The sequence below is a fragment of the Eptatretus burgeri genome, chromosome 8 (genome assembly GCF_056783735.1).
Source record: "Eptatretus burgeri isolate ZD-2024b chromosome 8, Ebu_testis_v1, whole genome shotgun sequence".
Lineage (NCBI taxonomy): Eukaryota > Metazoa > Chordata > Myxini > Myxiniformes > Myxinidae > Eptatretus > Eptatretus burgeri.
This window is the reverse complement of record NC_140968.1, coordinates 28,121,061-28,140,746: the sequence shown is the minus strand read 5'-3', so window position 1 is coordinate 28,140,746 and position 19,686 is coordinate 28,121,061. Positions and strand designations below refer to the sequence as shown.

At 40.3% G+C, this 19,686-nt stretch overlaps 1 protein-coding gene across 2 annotated transcripts in view; it reads left to right on the top strand.

Annotated features, from left to right (window-relative positions):
• Positions 1-13,911, top strand: part of LOC147021399 (uncharacterized) — a 71,585-nt gene extending 57,674 nt beyond the window's left edge. For both annotated transcript variants that reach the window (XM_085891317.1, XM_085891318.1), the window contains exons 5-6: positions 9,100-9,555; positions 12,467-13,911. In XM_085891317.1, the coding sequence (XP_085747443.1) occupies positions 9,100-9,555; positions 12,467-12,904 (894 nt within the window). In that variant the 3' untranslated portion in view covers positions 12,905-13,911. The remainder of the gene's footprint in view (positions 1-9,099; positions 9,556-12,466) is intronic.
• Positions 13,912-19,686: the final 5,775 nt, after the last annotated feature.

Here is a 19,686-nt window from a genome sequence, read left to right as displayed (position 1 = left end):
ATTAATCTCTTCTCAGGTATTCAGAACAGCAAACAAAATATATCCTTGTATGTGATGTCTTAATTCATTTCATACAAAAGAACGATTAGAACAACATTCAAAATATTGTGGTAATCATAAATCAGCTGTAATTACAATGCCTAAACCTAGTGAAAAGATTTCTTTTGAAGATTATAATAAATCTATCATGCACCCATTTGTGATATATGCTGATTTTGAATGTATCCTTAAAAAGATAAATACTGATTCTCCTTATCCAAAAGAATCATATACAAATAAATATCAAAAACATATTCCTTGTGGTTTCTGTTATTATATCAAATCATCTGTTGGAGAAAAGTATAATAAACTTGAACATTATAGTGCAAAAAAAGCTTCACAAGAGTTTGTAAAACGATTAGAAAAGGATTGTATAAGACTAACTAAATTAATGAAAGAAACAAATGAACCGATGAAATTAACCGAAGAAGAAAAATTAGAATTTAGAAAGAACAATATCTGCCATATATGTGAGAAGGAAATTGAGGGAGAGGTCAAAGTTAAGGATCATTGTCATCTTACTGGTAAATATAGAGGTCCCGCTCATTCCTGTTGTAATCTTAATTATAAATTTCCTTCATTTATTCCAGTCTTTCTTCACAACAGCACCAACTATGATACACATCTATTTATAAATGAACTTTCAAAAACATTATGGAATATTTCTGCCATAACAAACACAAGTCAAAAGTATATTTCATTTACAAAAATTATATTCACAAAACCTTTAACTCTAATTAGGTTTCTAGACTCTTACAAGTTTATGGAAACACCACTGGCCAACCTAGCATCAAATCTAAGCTCCACGGGCTCTTTTCCAAATCTTAATTCATTCTTTCCCAAAGAGGAAATTCAGATTAAAGAGAGAATTCAAAGTAAAGAGGAAATTCTAATTAATGAGGAAATTAATGAAGAAATTCAAACTGAAGATGAAATTCTAATTATAATGAAAATTCTAACAATGAATGAAATTCTGATTAAAGAGGGAATTCTAACTGGAGAGGAAATTCAAGCAAGGAATGAAATTCAAAGTAAAGAGAAAATTCTTACAAGTCAGGGAATTTATCCTTATGATTATATGGATTCATTTATGAGATTTAAAGAAACACGACTTCCTTCAAAAGAAAGTTTCTATAATAACCTTTATGAAGAAGAGATAAGTGATAAGGAATATAAACACGCACAAGAAATTTGGAAAATATTTAAGATAAAGAACCTTGGAGAATATCATGATTTGTATCTAAAAACAGATGTTTTATTGTTAGCTGATGTGTTTGAAGCTTTTCGATCACTCTGTCACAATAAAAATTGTTATGGATTAGATCCTGCCCACTATTTCACAGCTCCTGGTTTAGCTTCGAGTGCAATGTTGAAAATGACAAAACAAGATATAGATTTAATCAGTGGTATAGATATGCTTTTGATGATTGAGAAGTCTAAGAGAGGTGGAATATCACAAGTATGTTCAAAAAGATATGCTAAAGCAAATAATAAATATCTTCCAAATCATGATAATGAAAAAGATAGTAATTATTTGATGTATTTTGATGCAAATAATTTGTATGGATGGGCAATGTCTCAATCTCTGCCTTATGGTAAATTAGAGTGGGTGGAAGAAAAGGATTATGAAAAGGCTTTGATGAATATTGTTATTTCTTCTCAAGAGGAATTGAATGAGGAAGAAGAAGGTTATTATTTTGAAGTTGATTTGAGGAACCCGAATGATCTTCATAATAAGCATAAAGACCTTCCTTTTGCATGTGAGAAAGAAACCCCAACAAAAGAATGGTTAAGTGATTCTCATAAAAGTTTTAATATTAAAGGTAAATCAACTGAAAAGTCATTAACAACATTCTATGAAAAAGAGGGATATGTTTTGCATCAGAGAAGCTTGAAACAGTTTTTGGGAGAAGGATTGAGAGTAGCTGAAATTCATAGAGTTTAAAATTTAAACAAAGTTCTTTGACGAAAAAATATATTAAATTCAATACAGATATGAGAACAAATACAAAAGTAAAATTTGAAGTGGAATTCTCTAAAATGATGAATAATGCTGTCTTTGGAAAGACAATGGAGAATGTTAGAAACAGGCAAAACATTAGATTTGCAACATCTTGGAAAGAAGCTTTGAGATTGATAAATAAACCAAGATTTGAGAGAGAAGAGGTTTTTTCAGAGAACTTTTCTGCTATTCATCTATCTATAATTCCAGCAATGTGTGTGTGTGTGTGTGTGTGTGTGTGTGTGTGTGTGTGTGTGTGTGTGTGTGTGTGTGTGTGTGTGTGTGTGTGTGTGTGTGTGTGTGTGTGTGTGTGTGTGTGTGTGTGTGTGTGTGTGTGTGTGTGTGTGTGTGTGTGTGTGTGTGTGTGACCACTGTTTCTCTCTTCTCTTCTCTTTTTGTTTTTCCTTACCACGACATTGCGAAAAGGTAAAATATGTTGGCGCTAATTGAATAATTGGGTATTAAAAATAAATTGCGAATAATCGACACTGCGAATAATATCGAACTTCCGGGTCACGCACGTACGGGCACGTGAGAGCGAAGAAACGGCCTGTGTGGTTTATTTATTTATTATTATTATTATTATTTTTTTTTTTACGGGCACGTACTAGTATGGAAAAGGAAAGTATTGTAATGGATAAACCCATTTATATTTGAACAGCAGTTTTTGATTTATCAAAGATATTGATGTATGATTATTTGTGTAATGACTTAAAGAAAGAGTATGGTGAAAATGTTTCATTGTTGTATATGGACCCTAACAGCGTTGTATATGGACACTGATAGTTTTATTCTAGATATAAAAACTGAAGATTTTTATAAAGCTATGAAAAAAATATTGGAGTATATGATACAAGTAATTTTAGTAAGAAGAGTTATTTTAAAAAAAGAATGAAAAGGTTATTGGTAAGTTTAAGGATAAGTTGGGTGGAAAAGTAATGAGTGAGTTTATTGGAATGAGAGCAAAGGCATATGCTTATAAGTATGGTGATCAGATTGATAAGAGGTTAAAGGGAATAAAGAAATATGTAATAAAGAAATCAATAACTTTTAGAAATTATTATAATTGTTTAATGAATAAGAAAGAAGAATATCGGAAAATGAATACAATAAGAAGTTATAAACATGAGATATATAGTGAAAAAGTAAATAAAAAGGCATTAGGAGCCTTTGATGATAAGAGATTTATTTTAGATAATGGAATAGATTGTGTTCCATATGGATGTTGCGTGATAGAGTGAATATTTAATCATGGAGTATATAGAATAGATTGTGTTCCATGTGGATACAAGATTTAACTAAATAGAATATGGGTTAGAGTTTTTAAGGGCTACTGCTGCCTTTTTCACAATATATAAATGGTCGAACAAAGTATTAATCAAACTAAAGAGTGGAGAAAATCTCAGTCTTGGTATATAAATGGAAAACATAATGAATGTGAAAAATATCAAATAAGTCTTATTGAAAAAATAACTAAAACAAATGTAAACTAGAACTGCCACTTTATAACTGCTGGCAGTGATGACCGGGTACCCAGTCCGTCCGCCTTTGACACAACTGATACAACATGAGACTTAAATCATAGTCGCAAAGTTTCGCATTTATCGGAAAAGTGGTGCCAGAGAAAACATTATTTAATGGTGATACAAACATAGGCCTGCTTCGAGACGGCGTGGAACAGACGAGTTACGAACCGGGCAGCACAAAGCGTTCAATTTCCTTATTACTGGCGAACAGATTCAAATAATTAAATAATTCTGGCTCCCAAACTGCATGACCGATCACGTTAAAAATTTAAACGCTTGTTTCGCATGTCGGCTAAATTACAAATGTGAACTTTCGTATATATAGAAGCAGCGGTTCCAGAGTAAACATTAATTAATATTTATCCTTCAATTCAAGATGGCGGCCAAACCATGTGACTAGTGATGTCATAATTTTCACCACATGTGCAAACACGATCGCAGACGATAAGTGCAAATTTTCGCTTCCCAAGGTTAAGCAGTTCCAGAGAAAACATTATTTAATATTTTTCTTAAAACCAACATGGCTGCCAAACCCTGGGCACGATCCCGTTGAAATTTCAAACGCTCATTCCGCATGACTGTTCCACCATAAAGGTGATGTTTCACATTTATTGATGCAGTAGTTCCAGAGTAAACATTAATTAATATTTTTCCTTCAATCCACTATGGCTGCCAAACGTTGCATCGTACCTCAAAAGGGGGTGAGAACTTTTTATTCGTCATGGAGAGGCGGTCATAGTGGTGGAGTTTCGCCTGGATTTGTTCAGTCGTTTCAGAGAAAAAGACGTTTTAAGATATTATTTTTCAATCCAAGATGGCTGACGAACCATGTGACCTATGACATCAGAAATTTATATTCTGCTTCCAACTGGGTATTGGAACACGTTTGTGAAGTTTCGTGTTAATCGGTAAAGGTGCGTTTTTCTATCCAAGATGGCCGCCAAACCATGTGACCTGTGACGTCATAATTTTTACCATGCGTGCATACACGATGGTGGATGATAATTGCAAATTTTTGATTCGTTAGGTTAAGCGGTTCCAGAGAAAACATTATTTAATATTTTTCTTAAATCCAACATGGCGGCCAAACCGTGTGACTTATCAATTCGAAATTAACAAACTTATATCGCCTACCTGTCCCGAATATAGTTCTGAAATCTCCCCTTCCTCGGACCAGCACTTCTGGAGAAGAAGATGTTTGAAGGTTTTAGGGTTTTTTCAAGATGGCCGCCAAACCATGTGACCGATCAAGAAGAAATGAACAAACTTGAGAAAGGACCTCATGGGGAATATATGTGTGAAGTTTCGTCTTAATCTGTCTTGCCCTTCTGGAGAAGAAGATTTTTAAAATTTATTCATTTTCAATCCAAGATGGCTGCCAAACCTTGTGACCTATGATATCATAAGTTTAAATTCTGCTTTCCATCGTCGACCCGAACAAGTGTGTGAAGTTTCGTGTAAATCGGATAAGGTCTATTTTTCTATCCAAGATGGCCACAAAACCATGTGACTTCTGAGGTAAAAATTTTTTTACCATGTATGCAGAGTTGAGGGAGGGAGGCACTTGCAAATTTTCGCTTCGATGGCTTATGAAATTCCAGAGAAAACATTATTTAATATTTTTCTTAAATCCAACATGGCGGCCAAACCATGTGACCTATCACTTCGAAATTAACAAACTTGCATCGCATACATGTCACGAATATAGTTCTGAAATCTCGCCTTCATTGGACCAGCGCTTCTGGAGAAGAAGATGTTTGAATGTTTTAGGGTTTTTCAAGATGGCAGCCAAACCATGTGACGTATCAACAACAAATTAACAAACTTGAAAGAGGACCTCAGGGGGAATGTGCCTGTAAAGGTTCGCCTCAATCTGCACAGCCGTTCTGGAGAAGACGATTTTTTTTAAAAAAACACTAAAAAACAAGATGGCGGCCGAATTACGTCATCGATGACTTCAAGAAAAACATTTTCGTTGGTGATTTTAGGCGTAGATGATGCTCAAAATGTTTCATATTTTTCCTATACAGCGTTCTACCTGACGAATTTTCACCGGTATATCGCTTCACTTATGACGTCACGAAAAATCACACGTGTTCGGGATAGCGAGCTTAGTAAAATGTATCAAACGAAAATTTTTTCCATTGCACGGTTTCCGAGATACAGATGTCCAAAGTTTATCGCTTTTTTCAAGATGGCGACCGTACCACGTGACCAATGACGTCATAATTATAACGTGATTGTGCTATCAAAAAAGATACATACTATGGTGAAAATTTCCTGTCGATCGGACTTAGTGTCCCAGAGAAAATGATTTTTAAAGCGAAAAAGGGTGCAAAATGCCGGCGGAAAAATAATAATGTATAATGCGTAATAATAATAAACAGAAGAAAAACAATAGGGTACCCTGTACTGACAGGGTACCCTAATAAAACAAATAAGCGAATCAATTTAAAAACTAGTAAGTTAGAGGATGTAAAGGAAATAATACATATCCTTGAATGGACTGAAAACTTTGGTGGTTATCAATTGAAAAATGGAAAAATAATTTACTACAATCTCAAAATGATATGCAACTCAGGGGGTGGTCAAACAAGAGCATTGAGAGAAGTTTATCATTTCATGATGACACAAAAGGGGTATCTTGAAAAATATAAAGATTCAAATGTTTTATTTTTAAATATTTTAGATGGGGATTAATTATTGTGCAAAGAAAATTAAACTATTGAAGGAATTTGAGAATGAACAAATCTTTATAGGTTCAATGAGTGAGCTGAACAATATGCATTGGTTATTTGAAAAAAGTGCTCCTAGGTTAAAAGGGGAGGCTATTAAAATCTCCATTCACTTACATGTTTTAGATATTTCAACAGGTTGGGATAAAAAGGGGGTTTATTTTTTAGGGGAAAATATATGAATTGCTGAGAATCCCCCATTCATTAACATGGGGGAAAGTGAGCCAGAATCAGTATATTCACTCTACTCCCAGTTGTAGAAGCCATTTTGCATATTTCTTGCCAAGCTCATCAATGCCACCGCACTGCTCATAAATGACGTCGTTTTAACTTGCACGTCGTTTTAAAATCCGTTCCTTTTATTATCGAGTGTTTTCAAAGTGATTTTAAGTTTGTCAACGATTGCAGAGCGTACTTTCAATAAAAATGGTGATGTTCATTGAAGAAGAAGGAAAAAGGAAGGAAGGCCAAGGAGGTACCACCAAGTTTGACCACTGCCGGAAGATATTTATTTTTATTTAAATATGTCAGGTAATTGCTTAATATATATATATATATATATATATATATATATATATATATATATATATATGTATATATATATATATATATATATATATATATATATATATATATATATATATATATATATATATATATATATATATATATATATATATATATATATATATATATATATATACATATACATATATATTTATGCATATGTATTTGAATATAACTGTCATTAACCAAAAAGAAAGGGTAATATTGTTGCGAATTTGGAAGCTTACTGTGCACAAGAGCCAGGTCCTATAGATCAGCTATATCGGTAAGTATGTGATTCTAGTTAGGGGCCCGTCCTATGTTTAATGGGTGATTAATTGTACGTGCGCTGTGAGTTATTTTGATAGTTGGGATTTAAATTACCAACAACAACAACGATACCTGCCCTCGCTTCCTTCCACCATCATCAACCGGCACCACTGCACGCGTGCGTGTGAGCACGTACGTGGGCGGAGTCCAGTGTGCTAGGCGGGGCTTCTCTGGACGTTGGTGTGCTGGCTTCGCCCCAATTATGGGCACAAGCATTACGCTCTGGCTTTGCCCCAAATATGGGCACAAGCGTTTCGTTCTGGCTTGGCTCCAAATATGGGCATAGAGCGTTCTCTCTGCCCAATGAGGGAGTGTGAGCGGGGGATAAGAGAAGCGCACGTGGGGCACACGAGTTGTTATAGAGTGGTTGTCTTCTGGTCTTCGAAGAGTGGTTGTCTTCTGGTCTTCGAAGAGTTCTTGAGAGAGTTGTTGAGAGTTGTCTTCTGGTCTTGAGAGAGTTGAGAATTGTCTGCTGGTCTTTGGACGTCTGGTGGTCTTCTGAAGCCAGTCGTCGCCTTCCTGGAGTCCCGCCAACAGAGCGTCTTCTCTTGTGGCCTGTGTGCCTGGGAACCCGTCCCACGAGGATCGCCTGCCTGGGCTTGGAGCGGCATTGTGTGGCGGGTTGGAGTCCTGTCACCCCGGATCGTCGAAGACCGAATGAGGCGGAAAGGTCCAAGAATAGGCTCTGACCTCCAGCTCACCGTTCCTCGAGCTGGAGGCCTCCAATAAAGACCTGACGGGTACGTTTCTTTTTGGGTGTACGTGTGTGTATTCGTGGTGCCAGTCTATGAAGTAAAACTGCATAAGTGCTTGCCAATAAATTGCTATTCCTTCATTATTCGGTTAACTCTGCCTTCTTGCGTGCTCCCCTGCCCCATTATAAATAAATATCCCTTTTGTTAAATGTTCCAGCTTGTTTCTGTGTTTCTTTCATTGGCTTGGTGCGGTGTGTAGCGAGGCCGTAAATTGTTCATTTGGTCCGACGGGCCTTGGTAATCTCCACTCGGGTTACACATAGTTCGGGCTCGGTAACAGCTCGTTCCGCTCGAGGTCCGTCGAGGGTGTGAATTCCCCGGTAGCTTTGTCCGCGTGGGTAATTAGGTATATTGAAGTTTGGCAATTGACCCTACCCCACGTGGTCGAATTATTGGCGATTCATGGTCCAGTAAGGGACCCGTGCCTTTCGGACTTATCTAAAAGGCACGACCTCAATTCCAGTGTATTCGGTGGAGCCGACTCTACTGCTCCCTTTAGCGGTCATGCTCGCCACCGATACCCGGCCCCGCAACAATATCATCGGTAAAAATCAAAACATATTGCGTGAAGGCTTACTATAGCACCAACATGGTGGGCGTATGATTTTTCCTCATTACAATTGTGGGTGGAGTCAAGGCAACTATCCAGCCAATGTGTTTTGACCGGAAGGCTTCAGATGCACACACGCAGACACTTAATCAAATTTTTAATAAATATGAGATTAAAAAAACAAATCTAACTATCTGTGGCCGAACGGACTTTGAGTAGGCCTTTGGTGCCTTCCTGATATTCCACTTTGTGTCTAGTGACCATGTATATTGAAATAGATATTGACAGATGTAGTCCAGGTAGACCAAGGCTCATTTGAAACCTCTTATGGGCTCTGTGTTACACCATTCTCCCTTTCAAGCCTGCCTACATATTTGCAAGCAGCTCATTTAGCTGTTGTTACAAGACATTTCAAAACAGACACTTTGACAAGACACATGATTCATAACCCAAAAATGCCTTTTGTCGTAAATTAATTTTTGTTCATTGTCCTAAACCTGACTGTTTGTCCCATGATTACATTTTGACTCAATTTCAGCAAAAAAAAATCTGAATAATATCGAGCAAATCTGATGCATTGTTAACCAACATACTTCTGTCATCATTTTATTTTCAGATCCAATATCTGACCTGTCCACCATACATGACTCCAACAACATCGAGCACGTCTGCCAACGCACCATCGGCGCCACGTCCGAAGTCCCATCCGAGCAGCACTGTGCTTCCAACCCCCCATAAAGCAACTAGAACCTCTGAGAGAGCTCCAACATCCAAAATGCAGGCAAAACCAACTCCAAAACCATATTTGATAAAGGACAGCACTGACTCGATCCCAGATCCGTGTTGGTCGAGGTTCATTCGCAAAGTAAGGATCAGCAACATGAGTCGCAATTCTTTCTCTGTGGTGTGGGAACCTTCCAACGGACTTCCAGAAGCAGCATATGAGATTCGTGTCGAGACGCATGGTGAGAAGACAGTGACCGAGGCCCTGGGAGGTGTGACCAAACTGAAGATCCCAAACCTCAAGTCTGGGACAATTTACGAAGCTTGTGTTATTCCTACAAGCATAAAGGTGAGAATAATCATCGAAATAAGATCCATAACAGTACGAGTACCTCAAGAATGGAGTGAAACAGCTGGAATTTTGATCAATAATAAGGTATACATGATTATCTCCCATAAGACAACATTAACGCCACTCGGTTTGGCTACACTCAACAAAGGCATGAAATAACTGAAAGCGTTCATAGAACGCCTTAGTCTTAGTCTATGCAATCTTGAGAAAAAGAATGTGGGAAGGGTCTTTTAAACTCTTCCTTTGCATTTTGCACCAAACAAACAGTACTAGGTGCTGCCATATTTGTCTGGATGCTGAATCTAACAGTGACTCTGCCCTCAGGGCATGAGAAAGCATTAATTCTTAATCTAACAGTGACTCTGCCCTCAGGGCATGAGAAAGCATGAATTCTTAATCTAACAGTGACTCTGCCCTCAGGGCATGGGACAGCATGAATGCTGAATCTTACAGTGACTCTGCCCTCGGGGCATGAGACAGCATGAATGCGCAATCTAACAGTGACTCTGCCCTCAGGGCATGAGACAGCATGAATGCGCAATCTCACAGTGACTCTGCCCTTTCACCTCTGCCCAAATCGCTCAATCATCCGAGCAAGCTGGTCCTCCTTTTGCCGACCTCAGAAGGATGACAGGCTGAGTCAACCCCACCTGGTATTAATTCAACAGCCAAGCAGGATTCAAAGTCAGGACCCTTGGATACCAAGCCCATCACCCTAACCATTAAGCCCACACCAGGCATATTTGTGTCCCACCGTGTTCAGAATATAAAATTCAATTGAAGTTAAGTTGTTCATCGATCATTGACCAACATCTGCAGACAGACAGACAGACAAGGAAAGTGAACCAATTGCTTCACCCCACTTATCACCTCGCAAGTGCATGCTGGGTAATGAAAGGAAATACAATGCACGTGATTTCTACTTCTCCAGCTCCGACTAACTTCATGTTTGGATGTATGTGCTTTGTTCCAAGAGGCTTACTTCCAAAAGCCAAGGATACCATTCCTGATAATGTCATGGAATCTCTGTCATTTCTTCCCTGTATGATCCGTCTCGTGTCTGTTCAGTATTCACATGTTTTCTTGTGCATATATTTTATGGTTTTGTCTCTGGATTGTGTGTGTGTGGCTCCAGGCCACGTTCCTCACCTGTCCACCACACAGGACTTCATGTCCTGAGGGTAGAGTAACACATTCAACATTCACAGTCTCATGCCCTGAGGGCAGAGTCACAGTCACGTTCGATTCAGAATTCAGACAAGTCGCAATTCGTTATGTGTACCTGGTCTCCTTTACCCATCAATGTGTCTTATTCTCACTTTTATGACGACCTTTATATTCTCAGGAGGATGTCTTACTGGGAGGATGTAAGTAGCGGGTACCTCAGGGATCAGTACTTGGACCATTGCTATAAATTATTTACATCAACGATTTGGATAATGGGGTGAAGAGTAAGCTTTCCAAATTTGCAGATGACACAAAGCTTGGAGGTGAAGTGGATAGCAGAGGGGGTGGTGATCAGATACAGGAAAGTATTGATACTTGCATAGATTGGGAAAAAGATTGGCAGATGGAATTTAACCTGAACAAGTGTAAGGTGTTGGGGGTGGGAAAGAACAATGAAAATGGAGATTACAGGATTCAAGGGGTAATTTTGGAGCGTGTCACACAGGATAAGGATCTGGGGGTGGTAATACATATTGGAGGTGAGCAGGCAGCACAGTGCCAGGCAGCTCCAGGTAAAACAAAGAGGGTTTAGGTTTTATTTGGAGGGGGATCAATTATAAATCAAAAGAGGAGGTGTTAACATTGTACAGGAATTTAGTGAGGGCCACTTCCAGAATATTGTGTGCAGTTTCGGTCACCACAATTCAGGAAGGACATCGACTCCACTGAGAGTGTTCAACGTTGGGCTACAAGGATTGATTCCGGGCCGAGCTTGACTCAGCTATGAGGAGTGGCTGAAGGAGACAGGGCTTTATACACTGGAGAAGAGGCCGTTACGAGGAGATGTGATAGAGATGTTTAATATAATGAAAGGTATTGATAAAATAAGTGTAGATGAATTATTCCACAGAGTTGACAGTGACAGAACCAGGGGCCATAGCCTGAGAGTAAAGAAGAAGAGAGTTAAGACAGTAGCAAGGCAGGGGACTTTCACTCAGAGAGTAGTTAATGCATGGAATGGTCTCCATGGAAAGGTAGTGGCAGCAGAAACAGGAGATAAGTTTAAATTGAATTAGATTTGTACCTGGAAGTTATGGAGATGGAGGGGTTTGGGAATGTTGATAAGACTTTTAGGTCGTTTGAGCATTGATGGGTGATCGTGTGCATGTGTACGGAGTGCTGTTGGTGGGGGTCTCGTCAAGGGGTGTTGTGTGGTTGATGTGTGTTTTTACCCAAGCCCATACCCCTCCCATGGGGGGGGGGGGAGGAAATTACAAAAACCAGTTAATTAAAAAAAAAACATTTTGCATTTCTTCTTTTGATCTTGTGTTGATAAATTGGTACGGTGTTGATGTGGCACAGGCATGATGAGCTTAATGTCCTCCACCTGTGTTTAGTTTCCTTGTGTGTGACCCTTGAATTGACCACTCAAGCTGAAGGAATTGTTCAGATTTCTGTTGAATCGATGGTTTATTTCACTCCCGGTAATCCACTACATATTCTCTCTTTCTTTCTCATTTGGTACCTTGGCCAAACAGAATATTTGCCCTAAACTACAGGGACATACATCAGCGGTACAACCACGCCTCTGTAATGATGCAACCTGCAGACCAAATTTATAATTGAATCGAGGTGAAATATGCATTTGATGAGTAGAATCACCAGAATCAACACACCATATCTAAGTGGTGGGCTAATGCGGTCCTCAAGGTCTCTCACGTAATGTCTCTCGATCTTCCAGGTTGGCTATTGCCCGAAGCCCGCAGCCTCACAGTGTTCTTCCGGGAAGACATCTGCTGGACCGAGCAATGCTGAAGCGATAACAGGTTTCAGCAAAACGAATGAAGCAACAGTTGCTCTCATCGTTGTCGTGGTCGTGCTTTTAGCCATTGCTGGGTTTGTAGTCAATCGAAAGCGCCATCGGTCCATAACGTTTCAACGACATCATGATGATGACACTTTTATGGAGGAACCGCATCAAGGTATGAACAAGGCTGCAGGAGACCAGGAATTATTTACTCCAATTGAGAATACCTCGTTATCAATTCCCTCCATAAATCCACCAAATAGTCAGGATTCAGGTGATCGGGGGATCGACAAGTCAGCGATTGCAGTTCCTAGCTACATAACAAAGCATGGCGGTCTCCCTGGATCATCACCTGGACTGGATCACAAGTAATTTCATTCAACACATTCATAAGAACATTCGGGTGTGCATACTCCTCCTTCAACTGATCCGCCTTTAACATTGCATGAGGCTTACATCATGGAGTATGCACATGGGTCGTCACTGCTCTGACCCACGTGATTATCATCAATTCCATCGACAAGAAGACCTTGTTGGCCTTGATCGATAACTCCAAATATATTATCGAGTCCTCGGTCCTTCATTAGTCTCACTGTAAGAGGATAGCCAGTCTTACTCTTCCATTGAATGACCTTTGGCTATTTGGCTTCCTTTTTTATTTTATTAGCAATGACTCCCATCTTCCTTCTTAGAAATGTTCTTGTGGTCAGAGTTGCACAAAAAGGTGCCTTTTGCATGATTGCCCTGGATTTGACTCACCATTCCCTGAGCCTTGATTGATCAGGAGTAAAGAGTAACAAAACAAGAGCAAACAAGTCAGTGGTTTTAACCATTGGCGATTAAAACCTCACTGCCATTTTGTTGGCAATTAACAGTTTCTTTTAACAGCAATTCTTGATTAATTGGTGTTTAAAGCCTTTTCATGAAGCATCTCGACCTGGTTAATGTTGCTCACCTCTAATCCTTGGGGATACATATGTGGTCTTGCATGCTTGTGTGCAGCAATGAAAATTAAGGTTCGTCATTGAGATTTATAACATCAGTTGTAATTAAAAACAAATAACAAACCCCGGGATGTGTTCTCAATGTCAAAGGGCCAAGTAATCAATTATATTATTCCTTGTATCATATGCTGGCCTGTCCTTGGCATTCGGCTTTAAATTTGGTTCAAATACCAATCTCACGACTTGGTCAAAAGGAACTGATCAATTGTGATGAATCCTAGAAATGGAGTCTTTTGGCCTTGAAATAGTCGAGCTGTTCACGTGTTTGTGGATCAACAACAAATTACTGAAATACTTTTGTGAATGATTTTTGTGAATTTTCTATGTTCAGGTGAAAAGAAAATAAAACTCCTTTGATTTCTCTTCTCCCATAAATTGGTGTGTGTGTGTGTGTGTGTGTGTGTGTGTGTGTGTGTGTGTGTGTGTGTGTGTGTGTGTGTGTGTGTGTGTGTGTGTGTGTGTGTGTGTGTGTGTTTTAGGAACACGTTTCTGCTCGTCCAGGCACTTTTAACCTGCCATTACGAGCACAAAATGTGTAAGTGAAATAGTCTTTTTAACATTTTCAGTCTTTAGACAAAACATGGCAATTTCAAGATGGTTAACCATAATTTTTGTATTCCTGAATGCAAATCGGATCACGGAAATGGAGGGAATACGATAAATATCTGAGGGTGAAATGGTGTTGAGTTCCTTTCATTTCATGGTAATGTAATTAGCCGCCACAATGGATATAAACACACACACACACACACACACACACACACACACACACACACACACACACACACACACACACACACACACACACACACACACACACACACACACACGTACCAGTACCACCAGTACACACACAAGGCCACACCACTATAATTTTTAAAGTGATTCTTCACCATTGAGAGATCGGGCCAAAAACGATATAGTACTGAATAGCATGATAGTCCAAAAATGTAATGGGCCCGATATGTTCTCGTGGATCAGGCATCACGTGGCGGAGGTATGCACTTCACTGAGTGCCCTAGTTTTCGTTGTTCACACTTGCATGTATGCATAAAGTGTTCCAAAAATACCCGGACAACTTTGGTTGTTAATATATTTGGAACCACAAATGATACAATGATAATCTTTGGTTTATAGGATAGAGTAACTCATATCGTTTTGCGCACACCATCAATACCCCTCAAAGTGAGCTCCGTTTGTCATGCGCAGGACATCAAGGCTGTACACGAGTTCTTGCCGTGTTTGGCTCAGCATCTTTGCCTCTACCAGTGCGCATGCAGCTGTGATCCGAGAACAAAGATCCTGCAGGTTTGCCACCTTGGTGTTGTGGATAACATATTTGACAAACCCCCACAGAAACAAATCAAGGGGGTCATGTCTGGTGAATCATGGGGACTGCTTGAACGACTAAGGCCCAATGAGGGGGAGCATTGTCCTCTTGATAAATTATATTGGGTTCTCGATGTACAATCTGTGGGAAGGCCAATCCTTCCAACATGTTCATGTAAATTGTTGGTCACTGTATCATCCGCAAAGAAAAACGGACCCACCAAGTGGTCACGCAGAAGGCCACACCACATTGACCTTTGGACTGTCACGTATGTGTTCAATGACCACGTGGGCGTTTTCAGAGCCCCAGATCCTCACATTGTGACGGTTGACCTTCCAAGATACAGGAAAGCGAGCTTCGTCTGTGAACATGACCTTTTTCAGGTCATCTTCATCATCTTCCATCCGACTGAGAATTTCCAAGGCAAACGCCTTGTGTTTGGGTCTGTCGTTGGGTTTGAGTTCCTGCAGAATCTGCACCTTACAGGCGTAAAACTTCAGTCTTTTATACAAAATCCTGTGAACACTGGTGGTTGGTAGTCCCAGTTCTCTGGATTGCACATCAAATTGATTTTCTGGGACTTTGTTGAAATTATTCACATTCTCGTTCAACGTCTGCTGCACTTGTGCTTGGTCGACCAATACTTTTCTGGTTCTGACAACTCCCAGTCTCCTTAAACCTCTTGTACTACTCTCTGATGCTACTGCAGTCCATGATGGCAGATTCCCTCCATCCCTTGTACGGAAATTACGCTGAACTTGCGTGTCGGATCTCTTCTCGAAGAACCATTCGACGCACTGAGCTTTCTCCTGTGGAGTCGCCATTTTCTTTCACATTCAATCACCAGACATGAAAAATCTTGCTGAAGACCAACTTCCATTTCATGAAGTTTCATGAAGATTGGTTTTAAAATGTGACCTCGATGGCCTTGCTCCAGTAGTGATTGACATACAAACATGCACACAGAATGAAAATCACTCACAGAGTGGCACTCGGTGAAACAGAATGGCACTCGGTAGAGCCCATACCTCCGCCAGGCTGAACAGTTTACATTTTATATCCCACTGATGGGTCAGATCTAAATCCGAACCTTAACCAAAATTGAATAGGTTTATTCCTGTCACCTCGCCACCTGGTTTTGTCATAACTCATCCACAACTTTTTGAGATCTCATGATAGTCTTTGCCCCATCTCTCCCTTCCCCTGCAACTACAGACCAATCAGCCTGCTCCCAATCATCAGCAAGGTTATGGAATCCATCATCGTTTCAGAAATTAAATCCTTCCTCTTCTCCAATGGCTTGATTTCCGATCATCAATTTGGTTTCAGACCGGGTCACTTTATCCTGGACTTGCTGCTCCTGTTTTCCCAACAATGCATGGAGATCCTCAATGCCAGACATGAGATCAGAACCATCTCCCGAGACATATCTCGTGCTTTTGACACGGTCTGGCACCCTGTCCTGCTAACCAAACTCTCTTCCTCCAGTATCCAAGGCAATCTCCACTCTTTGCTCTCAGACTTCCTCTCCTGTCACAGCCAACGTGTGGCCTTAAATGGAGTTCTTTCATCCCCTCTTTCTGTCCAGGCTGGAGTTCCTCAAGGCAGTGTTCTGGGCCCTGTTCTTTTTTTTTGGTTTTCATCAATGATCTCTCCGACTCTCTGGAAAATCCTCTTTATCTCTTTGCTGATGACTCCACCCTCTGCCGTACCATCTGTCATCCCTCAAATGGGCAAGCAGCAGCTTCTTCACTCTCTGCAGATCTGGATAAAATCACAGGCTGGTCCAACATGTGGAATGTCTTTCAATCCTGACAAATCTCACACTCTCACGATGTCTCTCCAAAAGGACCGTCTGGAAAACTCCCCCATCAACTTTTTCAACAATCCTCTTGAAGAAGTCCTTTCCTTCAAACTTTTGGGTCTCACTATCCTGCCATGATCTTTCTTGGGAAAGCCACATCTCCAAACTTGCCTCTAAAGCCAGTCGCTGACTGGGCATCCTCCGTCGTGCAAAGTCCTTTCTTTGCACACCTGACCTCCTGACCACATACAAAGCTTTCATCCACAGCCTAATGGAGTAGTGCTCTCCCCTTTGGCTGGTGCTCCCACATCTCACCTTTCTTGGCTTCATGTTGTGGAAGCCAAGGGATCTCCCGCAACGAGGCTGTCTTTGGGTCCTTCAACGCACGCAGGTCGATGGTCTTTCTTTCTTCTACCGTTTCCTCTCCGGCCTTGCCACCATTTGCTCTGTGCGAAATGTCCCCCCCCCCATATTTTCACAGGGCGGTCAAGGTCCGCCAGCAATCCCCTTCTGGTTAAACTACTAAAATCAAGAATCACTGCTCACCTTCACTCTTTCATTCCTCTTTTTTCTGCCTTTGGAACAAACTCCCACACATTGTCAATCCCACTCTTCCCTCCAGGTCTATAACATAGCTGTTCACACCATCTCTTATCTTCCCCCATCCAAAACCATGATCTTTTCTACCCCTGCTAATCCACCCCAAACCCACCTCCTTCAACTTCCTTGCTTTCCTTCCTGAAAGTCCCTGTAGTGTCCATCTTGTACACCCCATCCCATCCCTCTCCCTTCCAGAGATCTAACGTGTCTGTTCCCCATTGTTTTGTGCTTCCCTCTCCCGTCCCTCTTTTCTTCTGCTCCCCTTGTTATACGTTCTGTGCGTTTGCTCTTATACGAGCCTTGATATTGCAAATATATATATATATATATATATATATATATATATATATATATATATATATATATATATATATATATATATATATATATATATATATATTTTAAAACGATGGATCCGAAAATCATTGATCAAACAAGTTGGATGAAATGAAAACATGATTTTCTTAATGGTCATCTGGGAGGATGAGCGGACCGAACTCTGCACCGACGAGTCTCATGTTCAAATCGTCCGTCAGGATGGTCTGCATGGAACCACACGAAAGACTGGTCTCTTCCACGATTTCTCAAATGGTTAAACATCAGTTTTCATGGAAGACAGCGCTGACTTGAGTGACGTTTTCATCGGTTAGTGCTGTTGACGGACGACTTCTTCTTTCGTCATCTTCCAGGGACTCATTTCCTTCCCAAAACCTTCAAAACCACTTAAACAATCTTCTTTGTCACAGTTTCATCTGCATAGGCCGTTACGAGCATCTCCTGTGTTTCTTTAGCCATCTTGCCAAGTTTAAAACTAAATTTAATGTTTGCACTTTGCTCAAACTTCGACATTTTCTCCAAAAGCGCTAGACGCCACAAACACGTGCTCGCACAAAGCAACGTCACGGTGCACTGGAATGTACTAAAATGGAGTTGGTTGCGTGCTGGTTAATGAGGGGGTGAACAAAATAAGTCCCGTCCACTGACCTCAACAATGTTCATGCATTCATTCGTAGCGGCACCATTCACCGAACTTTTTGATCACACCTCTGTATACATAGTATGTATGTACTATATATGTATGTATAGTACAAGTCAAAGCACATGTCCTGCTGTGGCTGTGTAACCGTGCCAAACATTTCTATCTGAACAGGCACGAGGTGTTACCGCAACAATGGGGATGTGTCGTGGTGGGACACCTCATCTCCCTTCAATTTGTGATTCGTGAGAATAAAGAGTCCACATCAACCTTGAACCACCCTCGTAATTACCAAATCGTTAAGACAAAAATGATAGATGAGATGTCTGCAGCGTTATATTAACATGTCACGCCACGGAAAGATCAAGGAAAGCTGCGCATCGCACAAACACGAACAACAGAGCGGTAATAAAACACAAATTACACGGAAATAAAAGAACAAACAGATTCCCAATTAAATAAACATGAACCTTATGGAAACTTTCAAAAGACTGCTCCACTTTTTACTGCATTCTTCAGGGCCTGCTGTCCGAAGGTCGATTAGAAAGGCCTCCGAGGCCACTTGTACAAGTCGAGGTATTGAAGTATCTGTGAATGAGAGTCACAGGCCATTTGAACAGCAGCAATTAACGTCACAAATCGTGTTAAGGTTCAATGGTTGCCATTTTGTGGGTTTATTTGCAACTCTTATGAAACATCTAGTTATTTTTGGATTACCCAGGGGATAGTCTTGATTGACCATGAAATGTTGTCTTTCTTCCTTAACCTTTTACGCTCGAATTGAAGATTGCACAAAAGGTCTGCAAGCTGAGGCTTTAAGATGGACCGGCAACTCAGTCCGTCGCAGTGTTGTGACAAAATACTGAATACCGATCAATAAATGTTTTGCCGCGACAAATGTTTTGATCGGTCGACCTTGAAATGAAGCAAAAGCAATCGCAGAGAAAAACAACCACTTTTGCTTTGTTTCATGTTTATGACTCGCATGGAAGCTACTGCAAAGTAACCTCGGATCTTTGACCAAGATACAAAGTCTGTGGCCTGGTGTTGGCGGAGTGGTTGGTTGGCTTAAGATATTAAGGTCCTGAGTTTGAGCCCCTGTTTGTGCTGTTAAAATAACATCAGATGTGTTGACAGCCTATCATCCTTCCGATGTCGGCAAAATGAGTACCAGCTTACTGGGAAGAATAAGCCTTTCAAAGTGTCCTGCATCAGAGTGACGACACATGGATGACTGTGCCTCCTAACCAAGGAAAAACCTGCCTCGGCAGCACTATACGTATGAAGACGAGAGAAGTGGTTCTTCTTCTCCTTCTACAAAAGTTCTGCCCCCCCCAAAAAAAAATAAAAATAATAAAAGGGTTCAAGGTTCAAGTTCCAATTTAGAATCTCATTCAATTCCCACCAGACAAAGATCAGTGTCAGGCTATTGTCATTTAA